Source organism: Orycteropus afer, unplaced genomic scaffold, assembly GCF_000298275.1.
Source record: "Orycteropus afer afer isolate SDZICR_OR568_19922 unplaced genomic scaffold, OryAfe1.0 scaffold00015, whole genome shotgun sequence".
NCBI lineage: Eukaryota > Metazoa > Chordata > Mammalia > Tubulidentata > Orycteropodidae > Orycteropus > Orycteropus afer.
Window position 1 is genome coordinate 1644828 of NW_006921602.1, and position 14004 is coordinate 1658831.

General features: G+C 38.1%; 1 protein-coding gene across 1 annotated transcript in view; it reads left to right on the forward strand.

Annotated features, from left to right (window-relative positions):
* The window catches only part of MYO9A (myosin IXA), a 441307-nt gene extending 428325 nt beyond the window's left edge, over window positions 1-12982 (forward strand). Inside the window, exons 41-43 of the mRNA XM_042783070.1 lie at window positions 9273-9475; window positions 11726-11847; window positions 12519-12982. Coding sequence (XP_042639004.1) covers window positions 9273-9475; window positions 11726-11847; window positions 12519-12982 — 789 coding nt within the window. The remainder of the gene's footprint in view (window positions 1-9272; window positions 9476-11725; window positions 11848-12518) is intronic.
* The last annotated feature ends 1022 nt before the right edge of the window (window positions 12983-14004 follow it).

Sequence of the window (14004 nt, forward strand, 5' to 3'; positions counted from 1 at the left end):
GATACACTTAACGTGAAATGTGGAAGATTTACCAAGAAAACCTTTGAACCCCAAATATTACATAAGAATACTCAAATGCATTTGGAACAGAAAACGAAATTTTATGAAAGTGTCAGTTACAGTCCCAGTGCTCATCAGGGTGGGAAGAAGAGGTCTTCTGAGGCTCAACTAAACTTTCAGACTTAGAAGACTAGCATGGGCATCAGAATCACTTAAAAGAATATGGAACAGGAAACATAGCTTGTCAGCAGACATGTCTTCCTAGTGAGCTAGAGTCCTTACGTCAATCCATGGTGCCACACAACCATCAGAGAATTGTCATTGACCTCCCAAGTGACAACTCAAGTGCAACGAGAAGAGATCCACATCTGATGGGCATTTGCCCATTATGCCTTAGTTTCGGGCCTCCCATAGGTGTCGATCTTGTGTAACAGTATTTACAAACATAGTTTCAGGGTCCCTATAAGGGGACACAAGGGATGTGTGCAATTACAAGACATACATTTTGGTGGCACAGTGATTAAAGCGTTCAGTTACTAACCAGAAGTTTGGCAGTTCAAACCTACCTGCCACTCAGCAAGAGAAAACTAAGGCAGGCTGTTTCCTTGAAGAGTTACAGCCTTGGAAACCCTGTGAGGCAGTTCTGCTCTTTCCTAAAAGTATTCCTATGAGTTGATGGCAGTGGCTTTTGTTTGGTGTTTGGTACTTGGTATTTAGAATTTATTTATAGTTTCTTTTTGTCCTATGCAATTTACCAATCAAGGTAATTATTACCACAGGCCATGTTGCCTAGTAACACAATTTACATACAACTTTTATCCAGTTTCCTTCTGAGCTACAAAGTTGACGTAGATGAATTTTCATACGGAAGGGGAGAGGGCAGTTAGGAAGAGCCCAAGAGGAAATCAGCAAGTTATCAGCCAACCCTGTTCCTGAAAAGTTAAAACCAAGCCAGAAAGGTGGCGAAAACAGAAAAATATTTTAAAAAATAAATAAATGAAAAGTGCAAAGGGGGCAAAGTCACCCAAAAAGCTTACCTTCAGAAAATAGAGAAACTAAAAACCTCCCGGAGTGAAGGAATCTAACAGTGATTAAACTGTTATTTACCAGGTTCCTGTATCTCATTTCTTGACTTTCAACAATTCAGAGGAATTTTTTAATCAACTGTTTTGTAAATGTAAATTTTTTTGTTGCTCTAAAAACATACTTAAAAAAAAAATAAAAATAAGCTGGGACTCCATAGCAGCAATCACAGCAATAACAACAAAAAAGGGATCCTGCCTCTTCCTATTTTGAAGAAGTGAAATCAAGTGCTAGTTTATTTTTCTGTACAAATTGAGAATAGCTTTCTGTAGACATAATAATATCTTAAACTGGTGCTCCCTGATCATGGCTTTCAAAATTACTGTGCTGTGACATCTTTGGTAGTGTTAGTCTAGTTTTTCCTAATATCTTTTTAATGTGCTGTGAGAAATAGAAATTTCAGTATTTATCATGTAAGGTACTAAATTATGAATTAGTGGAACTTTACACCTTAACAATTACCAACATTTGATGTCCTTCTTTCCTATGCATTCCTACTCTCTGAGCTATTTCCCTGTCCAAATGCTGATTGATTGTTATAAGGAGTGTACCTACCAGTTGTAATTGTTCACCTCCTAGGTCTGTCTGTTATGTGGCTAGAATTTAAGCCATGGGAAGTGAGTTTAATTGCTGGCCTGAAGGGTGACTAGGGTCTTAGGGCTTTTACCAGTCTCTATCAGACCTGCATGCCTAGGGTTTTTTTGTTTTGTTTTGTTTTACTATTATTATTTTTCTTTTTTTTATGATTTTGCGTTTTGTTCCACATTTTTCTCCCACTCTATATAAGTTCTCTGATTTTGATCCCTTTCCGCATGCTTGACCATGGTAGTTGGGCACTGCCTGGTTCTTCTGATCTCAGGGTCATGTAGGCTAAAGATCGCGTGGTCCACTAGTCCCTTGGACTAATTGTTTCCAGGTGTCTTTGATTTTCTTCACTCTTTACTCTGAAGGAGGAGAGACCAATTGTTGCATCTTAGATGGCCATTCTCAAGCTTTTAAGACCCCAGTCACTACTCTCCAAAGAGAACAATGTCTTTGTGTAGTATGTTCTGTCAGTTGAGCTTGATGTCCCCTGTGTCTACGATCCTGAGCCCATGGTCCCAGCAACTCACTCCTTCAGGGTGTTTGGCTGTGGCTTTGAAGTTATCATAACTTTATGCCTGTTAGTTCTGTTATAATATGGACATTCCTTTAGAGCTAGTACTTTCTTGGGTCATGTTTAAGAAATTTTTTAATACTTGAGGTTATGAAGATAATCTTTGTTGTCTTCTCAGAACTTCGTTGTTTTACCTTCCATATTTGGATATACATTCCACCTTAAGAACAGTTTTTGTTTATAGTATAATGTAGGAAGTAGTCAAGTTTTTATATTTTCCACATGGGTATCTAGTTCTGGTACCTTTCACTGCCCTGCAGTTGCCCTTTGTTATAAACTAAGAATATAAATATTTGGGTTTGTTTCTGAGGACTCTATTTAGACTATCTTTGTATCTGTACCACACTATTTAATTACTATAGCTTTCTAAAAATCTTATCTAGTAGAAAAAGTCACCCTAACTTGTTCTTCATTAGTGTTTTGCCTATTCTCAGCTCTTCATGTCTCTATATAGATTATAGAATAGGCTTCACAAAAATTCTGCTCAATTTTTATTGAGATTGCATTAAATCTATGTTCAGTTTAGGAAAAATTGAAATTTTACAATATTTATTCTTCCCATCTATGAACATGTCTTCCTTCTTTAGATCATTAATTCCTTCTGTTACGTGTGTGTGTGTATATATATATGTATATAAACAAACTCACTGTCATCAAGTCAATTGCGACTCATAGTGACCACTCCTTGGGTTTCAGAGGTGGTATCTCTATGGAAATTGTTGTTGTTATGTGCCGTCAAGTTGGAAGCAACCCCTCCTTGGGTATCCGAGGCAGTATCACTACAGAAGTAGATTGCCCCATCTTCCTTCTGAGGAGTGGCTGGTGGGTTTGAACTGCCAGCCTTCTGGTTAGCAGTCAAGTGCTTTAGGCACTATGCTACCAGAGCTTTTAATAGCTACTTTGTGAGATGAAGTATGTTTTGTTCTATTCCTGGTTTCCTAAGAGTTGTTATTATGACTCAGTGTTGAATTTTATGAAATGTCTTTATTTTTATGTTTTGAGATGATTGTGAGACTTTTATTTTAGTGATATATAATATATTATATTGAATGAATTTCAAATGATAAACAATCATTATATTATTGCAGTAAATCCAGCTTAGTCACAAGATGTTATCATATATATGTGTGTGTGTGTGTGTGTGTATGTGTATATATATAGCTTGGTTTAGATTTTGGTACATTTAAAAAATTTTAAAAAATATTTTTACACCTGTGTTTATGGGTAAAATTATCCTATAATAGTCTATCCTTTTAATGTCCTTGTCATGCTTTGACATCAAGGTTATGCTGGCCTTGTGGAATAGTCCTTTTTTATTCTGTGGAATAATTTGTGTGAAATTTGTGTTATTTTTCTTGTTTGCCAGTGAAATCATATAGGGCTAGAGTTTCTACTCTGAAAAGGTTTTGATTATGGATTCAGTTTCTTTAACAAATAGAAGATTATTTAGATTTTTTATTTTTTCTTTGGTAGTACTAGTAAATTGGATTTTTGTAGGAAATTTTTGTTTTGTCTAAAATTTCAGATTTCTTGGCCTGAACTATCCATAGTGTATCCTCTTATCCTTTTCTTGTTTGCAAGATTTGTAGCGATTTCTCTTGTTCCGTTTCTGCCAAAATCAAAAACAAAACCCATTGCCATGAGTCAATTTTGACTCATAATGCACTATAGGACAAGGTAGAACTGCCCCATAGGGTGTCCAAGTCTGTAATCATTACAGAAGCAGACTGTCACATCTTTCTCCTACAGAGCAGCTGGTGGATTCGAACCCCTGACCTTTTCAGTTAGTTGGCAGCAGAGTGCTTAACCACTTACCACCAGGGCTCCTGCATTCCTGCCATTAGTTCTTTTTACCTTCTCTCTTTTTTCCTTCATCAGTCTTACCAAGGTTTTAAAAGTATAGTCTTTTCAAGAACCATGTTTTTGGCTTTGAGGCTCTTTTTTGTAATGTTTGTTTGTTATCTTTATTCATTTTTTTCTTCCTTGGGTTTATTTTGTTATCATCTAATTTTCTAAAACAGATGCTTATCTCTTTAATTTTTAATTTTTCTTCTTTTTTAATATATCATTTGAGGCTATAACTTTTTCTGAAGGCAGGTAGAGTTTAAGTTGTATCCTGCATAATTTGATACTGTCATTTAATTAAAGAAATTTAATTTTTGTTGTAATTTGTCTTTAACGATGGGTTTTTTTTAGACTACTGCTTAATTTCTGAAAGTAGGGAGGCTTTTTGTCATTTCTTTATAATTTCACTATCATAAACACTAAGTTACTGTAATGGTCAAATTATTTCAATCGTTAGAAAATTTGTTTTCTTGCTGTGTGTTTTAAAATAATTTTGGGTACTGATTTCTGAATCCATGTGTGTGTATTAGATTACTGATGTTAATTAAGTGTTCAGTGCTTTATCTCTCTACTGATTGTAAATACTTGCTCTCTCCGAGCTGATTATATAGCTTTCATTATGTTTTTGAGTAGTTCTGCCCGTTTTCTACTTTAAATCTTTCAAAGCAATTTCTTAGGTACATACAAATTTGGAAATGTAACATCTTTTTCATAATTTAAGTTGTTAAATATTCCTATTCATCACAGATAACACTTCTTACCTTAAAGTCTGCTTTGGGTGGGATTGGTATAACTTAACTGTACAAGCTTTCTTTTTATTCCTATTTTTCAGTACGTTTTATTTCTATTCTTTTGTTTCATCTTTTCTGGATTCTTAACATTTCATGTGTGTCCCTTCTAATATCATATAGTTGGGTTTTCTTACTACAGTCTGACAATCTTCAGATTTGAACTGGAACATTTAATCTATTTATATTAATGTAATCACCAATACTCTGTTTCATTATATGCTTTTTATTTATCCTACCTGTTCTGGTTACCTAGTGCCACTCGACAGGAATATATACCACAAATGAGATGGCCTTAACAAACAGTTCATTCTTAAAATTTGGAGGCTTTAAGTCCAAGTTCAAAGTGCCGGGCTCTAGGGGCTGTGTGAAAGCCCCTCAACCTTGGGCTTGCTACTTAACTGTAAGGCAGCTACTTACTGGCTGCGGAGGCTGAGAAGCCTAAGGTCGACAAATAAAAAGGCATAGTCCCAATGTTACCAAACCACATGGCAGGCCATTCATTCAAGTCAATTGTAACTCCCAAGGTCGGCAAAGCATGGCAGGCTGCTGAACATGGCTAGGCTACATGCAGGGTCCAAGCGTGCCATAAGCTAGAGACTATCCCCAAGGCTTCTCTTTATGTACAGGAAGCAGACCACATCACAAAGGCAGCTACTTAGCTGCTTGTGGTAGATCTCACCATGGAGTTCATTGCCAGTCTCATCATGGGGAATAACTACCATCAGCTGCCCAGCCACTCACCCAGGCCCAGCCAAGTTGACATATAAATTTAACTACCACACTACCTGATGTATCTTCCTTTTCTTCCTGCTTTTTTGTTCTTTCTTGCCTTTTTTTTACTTTTTTACTACCTTTTTTAAATTTCATTTTTCTTTTGTTAGAAATTTTATATCCTTTTAATAGGTGATGTAGAGATTGCAACATGAATCTATGACCTAGCAAGGTCTAATCTTAATGTACTTTCATCCTTTCCCCAGATAATGCAAGGACTTTAATGTGCTTTAGCCATATCTGCTTCCTGATATAGTTACTGTTGTTGTGGTGTACTTTAATTATTTGTGTATTTTAAATCCAACATGTCAGTATTATTATGTTTTAGGCAATCAGTATTCATTGAGACTTACACACTTAACCATTTTCTTTACTTTTCATTTCTCCTCGTACCTCTGACTTTTCTTCTTGGATCATCTCAATCTTCTCTGTAGTTATTTTCTTTAGTGCAGGTTTCTTGGTGAGATTCTTTGTCCTAGTTTGCCAGAAAATGTCCTAACTATACCTTCATTCTTCTTTTTTAAAATATATATTTTATTGTGTTTAAGGTGAGCATTTGTTTACACAGCAAATTAGGTTCCCATTTAACAATTCTACACAAATTATTCAGTAATATTAGTTATATTTTTCACAATGTGCCATTCTCAGTCATTCTGTTCTGGTTTTATCATTTCCAGTATTCTTGTTTCCCTGTAAGGAGCCCTGGTGGCACAGTGGTTAAAGTGCTTAGCTTCTAACCAAAACACCAGTAGTTCGAACCCATCAGCTACTTCATGAGAGTAAGATGTATCAGTAAAGATTTACAGCCTTGGAAAACCTATGAAGCAGTTCTACTCTATCCTGTAAGGTTCCTATGAATTGGAACCAACTCAATAGAAGTGGGTTTGGTTTTGGATTGGGTTAGTTTCCCTGCCTGCCTTCCCTTCTCATCTTTGCTTTGACCATTTGGTCTCCTGTAGTTGATTTTTTTTTTCCCCAAGGAAGTTTATTACTCATGAGTAATATTCTTTATTTTATAATCCAATCCATTATTTAGCTAACAAGTAACCTCGGATAACTGGCTTAAGGTTAAAGTGTATCTCAAAACAGAATTTTTAGGGAATTGTATAGTTTCATCTGGTCAATTAAGTATGGACTCTTTAAGTATTTGAGTTCTGTTTCATATTTGTCTCCCATTCTATTGTGGTCCTGATCAGAAATGTTGGTAGTGGTAGCTGGGCACCATTTGGTTCTTCTAGTCTCAGGGTAGATGAGGCCAAACATTTTCATTCTTTTGAAAGATGTTTTTGCTATATGTAGAATTCTAGTTTGGCAGTTACTTTTTCCTTTCATCACTTTGAAAATATCATTTCAATGTTTTCTGGGTGGTTTCTGTTGAGAAATAAGCGTTGAATCTAATTGTTGCTCCTTTATTTATCATTCTTAAGGGATGTAGACTTTATTAACTCTGTAGGTTGATATCTTTCATTGGTTTTGGAAAATGTTCTGCCATTGTCTCTTGCAGTATTTCTTCTATAGCCTCTCACTTCTCTCCTGGTATTACAGTTAAACATGGTGGACTTTTTTTTCTGTCCACTTAGCTTTTACCTTCTTTCCTGAATTTTTTCATTCTTTTATCTCTTTGTGCTTCATTCTGGATCTTTACTTCTGACCCTCATTTCTAACCCACTTATTATTTCTTCTTCATCTAAAATGCTATTAAATCATTTTGGCATTAGTAATAAACCTGATTATGGTATATTTTCAGTCTAGATTTCTTTTTGGTTCTTTTTCAATGCTCCTGTCATTTTTTATTTTATTGTATTGTATTGTATAGCTCCCAATTCTTTGCCAGATTTTTAACTGTATCTTACTATATCCCTCAGCATGGTTATTTTAAGTCTAATAGCCACAATATTTGAGGTCATTGAGGATCTCTATTTTCTGTTGTTTTTAGTGGTTCTCATTCACCTTGTCTTGTCTCCTTATGTGCTTGGTTATCTTTGTATGTCAGAGTATTTGAAAAATTATTTGTACAGACAGTTTGGGGACTGCGATGATGTTAACTTTCTTTCAAAGAATATTTTCACTTTTTTCCTTCAAGGTCCTACGACACTAGTAATCTAGGATTACTGTAATCCAGTTTTAGGGATTACAGGTTTCTGGACCATTCAGATGACTTGATGTTAGGCTACAGTCTCTTCAAAGACTGTTATAATTTCAGTTTTTCTCTTAACCTAAGATGCCGACCTTCAGGACCAGGTGTCAGGCACAGGCGTTTTATTAGACAGCAAACCCCTATCCCCCCACCCACACACACTTGACTAGGTTTGGACTCCAGCTTTTATTCTCTACCTCAGCAATTGGCACACTTTTTCTGTAATGGACCAAAACTAAAAGCAAACCAAACTCACTGCCGTGGAGTCAGATCCGACTTAAAGCAACCCCTCCTTGGGCTTCCGAGGCGGCATCACTCCAGAAGTACATTGCCCAACCTTCCTTCTGAGGAGTGGCTGGTGGGTTTGAGCCGCTAGCCTTCTGATTAGCAGTCAGATGCCTTAGGTACTATGCTACCAGAGCTCCTTGTAAAGGACCAGAGAGTAAATATTTTACATTTTGTGGACTATATAATGCCTGCCACAACATTTAACTCTACTGTTTTTCCACAAAAGCAGCCATAGGCAGTAGGCAAATGAATGAGCATCAGTGTATTCCAGTAGTGCTTTATTTACTAAAACACGCACTCATTCAGATTTGGTCCACAGGCTGTAGTTTGCCAATCCTACTCTAGATAGTCTGTCAAAAGCTCAGACTTTTGGCCACCCCTTTTGAAATATAGGTCAGCCCTAAATGCTGGGGTAGATTCTTCTTGGTCTACCTTGTTAGTTCTCCATTGCCTTAAAGCATATAGTGATTTTTTTAATGTTTGGTCCAGTTCTTCTTAGTAGGAGATTTAATCTGAAATATCTAGTCTACTATGATCAGAAACTGCAGTCATAGTCAGTTTTAAAAGCAATGAGTTTTTCCCCCCCTGATCTCAGGAATAGTAGTTTCTTGAGTAATTCTCAGAGAATTTATCTCACTTGTACCCTGTGCTAATAATAGCTACTTCCCTGCCTCCCAAACCGTGTGTCCAGACATGCTTCTGTAGCCTTCCTAGAAAGCCTGCACATTCCAAGGTAAAAGTTACAGAGCAGTACTATCCCACAGAACGTTCTGTGGTGATAGAAGTATTCTCTATCAACACCATCCAATAAAGTAGTCCACTTGTGGCTATTAAGTACTTGAACTGTGGCTAGTGCAATTGCAGAACTGAATTTTTACTTTAGTTTCAATTAAATTTTAAAAGGCACATGTAGTTATTTGTATTGAGGTGGCTGTAGCTTAAAAGAATCTCATTTTAGTAGACATGTGTTCCTATACTCCCATCCGCTTAAGTGTCCACTTTCTAGTGCTCTTGCAAGAAATAATTGAATGCGTTCAATGAATAGTGTTTCACAAAATATCCTAGGCTTTGCAGAATGTTTACATTTTTTTCCTAATATTCACCTGATGTGATGAAAGTACACTTGCTTGTTTTCCTGACTGGGCCACATGAAACCAATGCAGTCACTCAATTTATGTTTTAACATGGATTTTCTCTGCAGGGAAAGGGGCGTATTCGTCGAGGAAACCATCCAACTCCTTCCTCTCCTGTTGTAGTTCGACTGCCCTCCATGTCCAATGTCCCTGAAGAGGCCTTGACTAGTGAGGCCGCCATGGAGACTGACATCACAGAACAGCAGCAGGCAGCTATGCAGCAGGAGGAGAGAGTACTGACTGAGCAAATAGAAAATCTGCAGAAAGAGAAGTGAGTTTCCAGGAGAAAGAGGAGAGACAAGTTCTTTACCATTTTCATTTCCTTCCTTCCTTCCCTCCTTTCTTTTACTTACTTATTCCCTGAAGTTTCCTATGTGTCAAACATTATGTCAGGTGATAATAAGGGATGTGGAGATGACAAAGACATGATGCCTGTACTTGGGCAGTAGTGTGAAAGTTATCACCTCAGGTAAGGAAGCGCCGTGAGCTGGGAAGCCTGATGCTGCTACAGTGATAATTCTGAAGAGACTGACTAGGAGAAGGACCCAGTACCCAAGTGGTATGTTAGTCTTTGTCAAGATTCAGCTGGCAGCAATAGTGGATATCCAAGATGAGGTAATGGAGTCTTGACAAGGCAGAGACCAGCCTCATTGAACAGATTTGTTTTCCAAAGGAGAGCTGGCATTCCCAGGCTAAGACAAAGTCCGTTTTAAGAATGGGCATTATTCACAATTCCATGAGGGAAGGTTATTATCTATAGATCAGTATGATTATGGGACCAGCAACTGGATGGTCAGGGTAAGGTGGCAACTCTAGTGGATGCTGGGATACTGCCTAGGGAAATGGGTTGTAGTTTAGGAGAGAGACAAGTAAGAAGCTCTGTGGCCTCCAGCATCACTGAGATAGGGGTAGCGTGACCTTGGGATAATATGAATATCTCATGGTTCTGAAGGTACTCTGTTTTAGTTCTGGTTGGCAATGCTGACTCTTAATAAGTCTTAAAGGGATTTTTATTCCTGAGTTTCAGGATTCCAGATCTGACAGCATGATCCGTAAGGGTATGAGACTGTTAAAGTAATTTTCACCTGTCAGGACTGATTCTGGAATTTGGGCAAGCAGAAAATCATCTGGGGCTCAGTTGTAATGATAATGTAAGGTTAATGGTGGTGTATACATTGACCAGGGGCTGGCTATTTACTATAAAAGTGATTTAAAGAGGGAGAGAGGATTTAACTGAGTTCATTGATGAAGATGGTATCAGACATCTTGCAAGAAGAGTAGGAATTTGCTAAGAATAGGAAAGTCTTTCCAGAAAAAGGAAAAAGTGTGGTCCATTTCTCAGAGGTGTGAATGCACATGATTTTTGGCAATTGTAGCTGTAATAATGACTTGCTGGTGAGACTATTTTTGAAAAGATTGTCCGTGAGGCAGCGTGGAAGTGAAACTAACAGGGCTCTGATAGGTTGGAGACTTAGTGAAGAAGAGAGTAAGAAGGATAAGGAAATTGTTGACAGAAAGTAGAGCGTTGGATTTCAGAGCTGATATATTTCCAGGTAGGAGCTCTGGTAGCATAATGGCTAAGGCACTTGACTGCTAACCAGAAGGCTGATGGTTCAAATCCACCTGCCACTCCTCGGAAGGAAGATGGGACAATCTACTTCCGTAGTGATACTGCCTTAGAAACGCAAGGAGGGGTCGCTATGAGTCAGGTCCAACTTGACGGCACATAACAACAACAACAATATTTCCAGGTAAGACAAACTCAGCGATCTGCCTTCTGGGGAGAAGTGGCTGGTTTGTTGGAAGTTGCAGGCATAAAAGAAATTAGGGGTTAGGGAATTGAAGTGTTTTTACAAAGATATTGATTGAAATACATCACAGTGATGTCAGGCAGTAGTGGAAAAACAAAATGAGGAGCAAATACCAAAGACTTTAGGGACAAAGGGACATGACTGAGTGGCAGGTGGTGACAGTGATGAAGAGGAGTAAAGACCACTATAACTGGTGATGGCATAAGCCTGAAAGGACAGAAAAGATGCATTTAATGTTTTTCTTCATCTAGCAATCTCTCTGTGATCAAAATAGAGCTGGAAGGAATCCTAGAAATTGTCTAGTTTAATCTTTTTGTGGATAAGGAAGCTGAGGTCCAGAAAGAAGAAATTTTCTGATGTATTATGAACAAGTTCAGAGTAAGATTAGAACCCTGATCTCCTAATTATTAGTCCGGGATTCATTTTACCTAAAGATCTTGCAGCTATAGCATCTTCTTCCCACCCATCCCACTCTCATCCCTATTATTGGTCCTAATGTTTGTTGTCTGTCATTTTGTCCTTTAGTCAGTATAGTTTTGGCCTTCACTGTTACCTTGACTTACAGCTTCTTATTATTACCCTGGATGGGGACAGTAAGAAATGTGACTTTCCATGACTTAGATTCCTGACTTTAATGGAAGTTCTTTTTTCCTGTTACCATCCTTCTACTTTTTATCAAATGCTAATGGTTTCCTGGCTGTGTCTTACAGAGAGGAGCTAACATTTGAAATGCTTGTACTGGAACCTCGTGCCTCTGATGATGAAACCCTTGAGTCTGAGGCCTCCATTGGGACTGCTGATAGCTCAGAAAATTTAAATATTGAGTCTGAAGGTGTTATGTCAGAGAAACCAGGTAAATGAACATGCTAGACTACAAATTTGTTTCACAAAGGATGACTAAGGATTCCCAGACAAAAATAAAGTCCTTTCACAAATGCCCTGACCTCACATGAATAAGGGACAAAATCCTAAGGAGTTGAAATATTTATTGATCATTGTGAACCTTCCATAGAAATTGTTCATTCAGCTTTCATACTAATTCAGTGTTTTCCCCTGTATAATCACAGTGTCACAACGCAAGTTGTCTTACTGACCCATGACTCATTTTCTAAGGAACTGATATATTTCCAGGTAACAAAAGCAACATTTGGGCCCACTGTGAAATGGGACAATAATTGAAGAAGATATTTAATTGGTTGACATGTCTCAAGAGAACATAGAATTTACTACCTATTTGGCAGTTTTGTAAATGATAATGACAGTTCTAAGCCTCTCCTAGAAGCAGTCAAGCACCAGATTGCCTTAGAGTTGATTCTGAAATGAAACATGTAGAAATAGATGGTGAGCTTCTTAAGTTGTGACCATGCACAAGGTAGGTCAGCCTGGATTCTTCAAATCTTAGCCCAGTCGACTTCATGTGTGAACAGTGAGGTCTGTTCATTATGTGATGATTTGCTTTAGACGGAACTGTCATTTACACTTTTGGTCTCTTTTTTGCATCAGAGAGAAGCTTAGCCTTTAGCTCCCTGAAGACAGCTGGCAAGTCTGAACCTTCAAGCAAGCTGCAGAAGCAGCTAAAAAAGCAGCAAGACTCTTTGGATTCAGTGGACTCTTCGGTCTCTTCTTTATGTCTGCCTGGCACTGCATCTTCTCATGGGACCAGAAAGCGATTCCAAATTTATTCCAAATCTCCATTCTACCGAGCTTCCTCAGCAGGTGAGGCCCTGGGAATGGAAGGGCCATTGGGCCAGACCAAATCCCTGGAAGACAGACCTCAGTTCATTAGCAGAGGAACATTCAACCCTGAAAAGGGCAAACAAAAATTAAAGAATGTGAAAAACTCACCTCAGAAAACCAAAGAGACCCCAGAGGGGACAATAGTATCTGGCCGTAAGAAAACTGTGGACCCAGATTGCGGCTCTACCCAACAGCTAGCTCTCTTTGGAAATAATGAGTTTATGGTCTGAACTAGCAGATGTGTGTCCCTTCATGGCCACAGAGTGGTAAACACATCTCACCTTTGGGGCCTCTTCTCATCACCTTGTCCACAAGAGTCTGTTCTAATTGTGGTCATGCCTCCTGCCCAAGCATACAACTAAGACCTTGTATGCTAAATTCCTAGGCCTCCTGCAGAAATGGAAAGGCCTCTTTGAAGCCTGTTAGTGTTGGTGCCAGCTGTGCCTTGGCTGCTGTGTTTGAATTGAGATTTCACTAAAAGTCAACCTAGGACCTGGGCATTTTGGTCAGTTGTGGAGGTCTTTGCAGCTGTGTCTCCCAAACCCTTTTCCCCTCCCAGAAGAGGAGGGTTAAGCTGGGAGAGGAAGACAATATGGGCCTAAGGGACCAATGATATATGACAGTTGGAGAAAATATAAATCTTTCTAAACTATGAAAGCAAAAGCTTTTGGGTTTATTTTGGGATAGTTAGGAACTGGGGTTGAATATGATTTTTTTCCAATGATTTATAACAGAAAAGCTTGAGCCCTCTATTTTAAGATTTTTGAAGAAAAAAAAAGAACACTCCATGTTATATTCTGGGGAAAGTAAAAGAGCAGTTGTTTTCATTAAGCCATCAGAGCATGTCTTGGACATCTGGTTATACAGTGAAGACAATGAGTACATGTTTTGCTTTTTGATGATGTTTTGAAGTCATAACGATCAATGCTGGTTTAACTCCTAGTTATTAGTTCCTGCCAAATATATTGCATGGGCTGAAGCTTCACTAACCATAATGTTCTCATGTTCCTTGGTCCAGTTTTTTTTCTTTGTTGGTAGTTGGGAAAAAAAATGGTACTAAAAAGCCCTTTATTGAAAAACAGCAGTCCTCAGCCCTGGTGTTTGAAGGATCCTTGGATGAGTCTTCTAAATTTCATTGTGCCACTTCCCTTGATGGACCCTTCCCAGCTGGAGATCCATAGGTCTGGTTTTCAACAAATGTCCCCTAAACAGGAGGGGTTTCATCCTAATTCAACCAGGTTTTTCTCTTTGT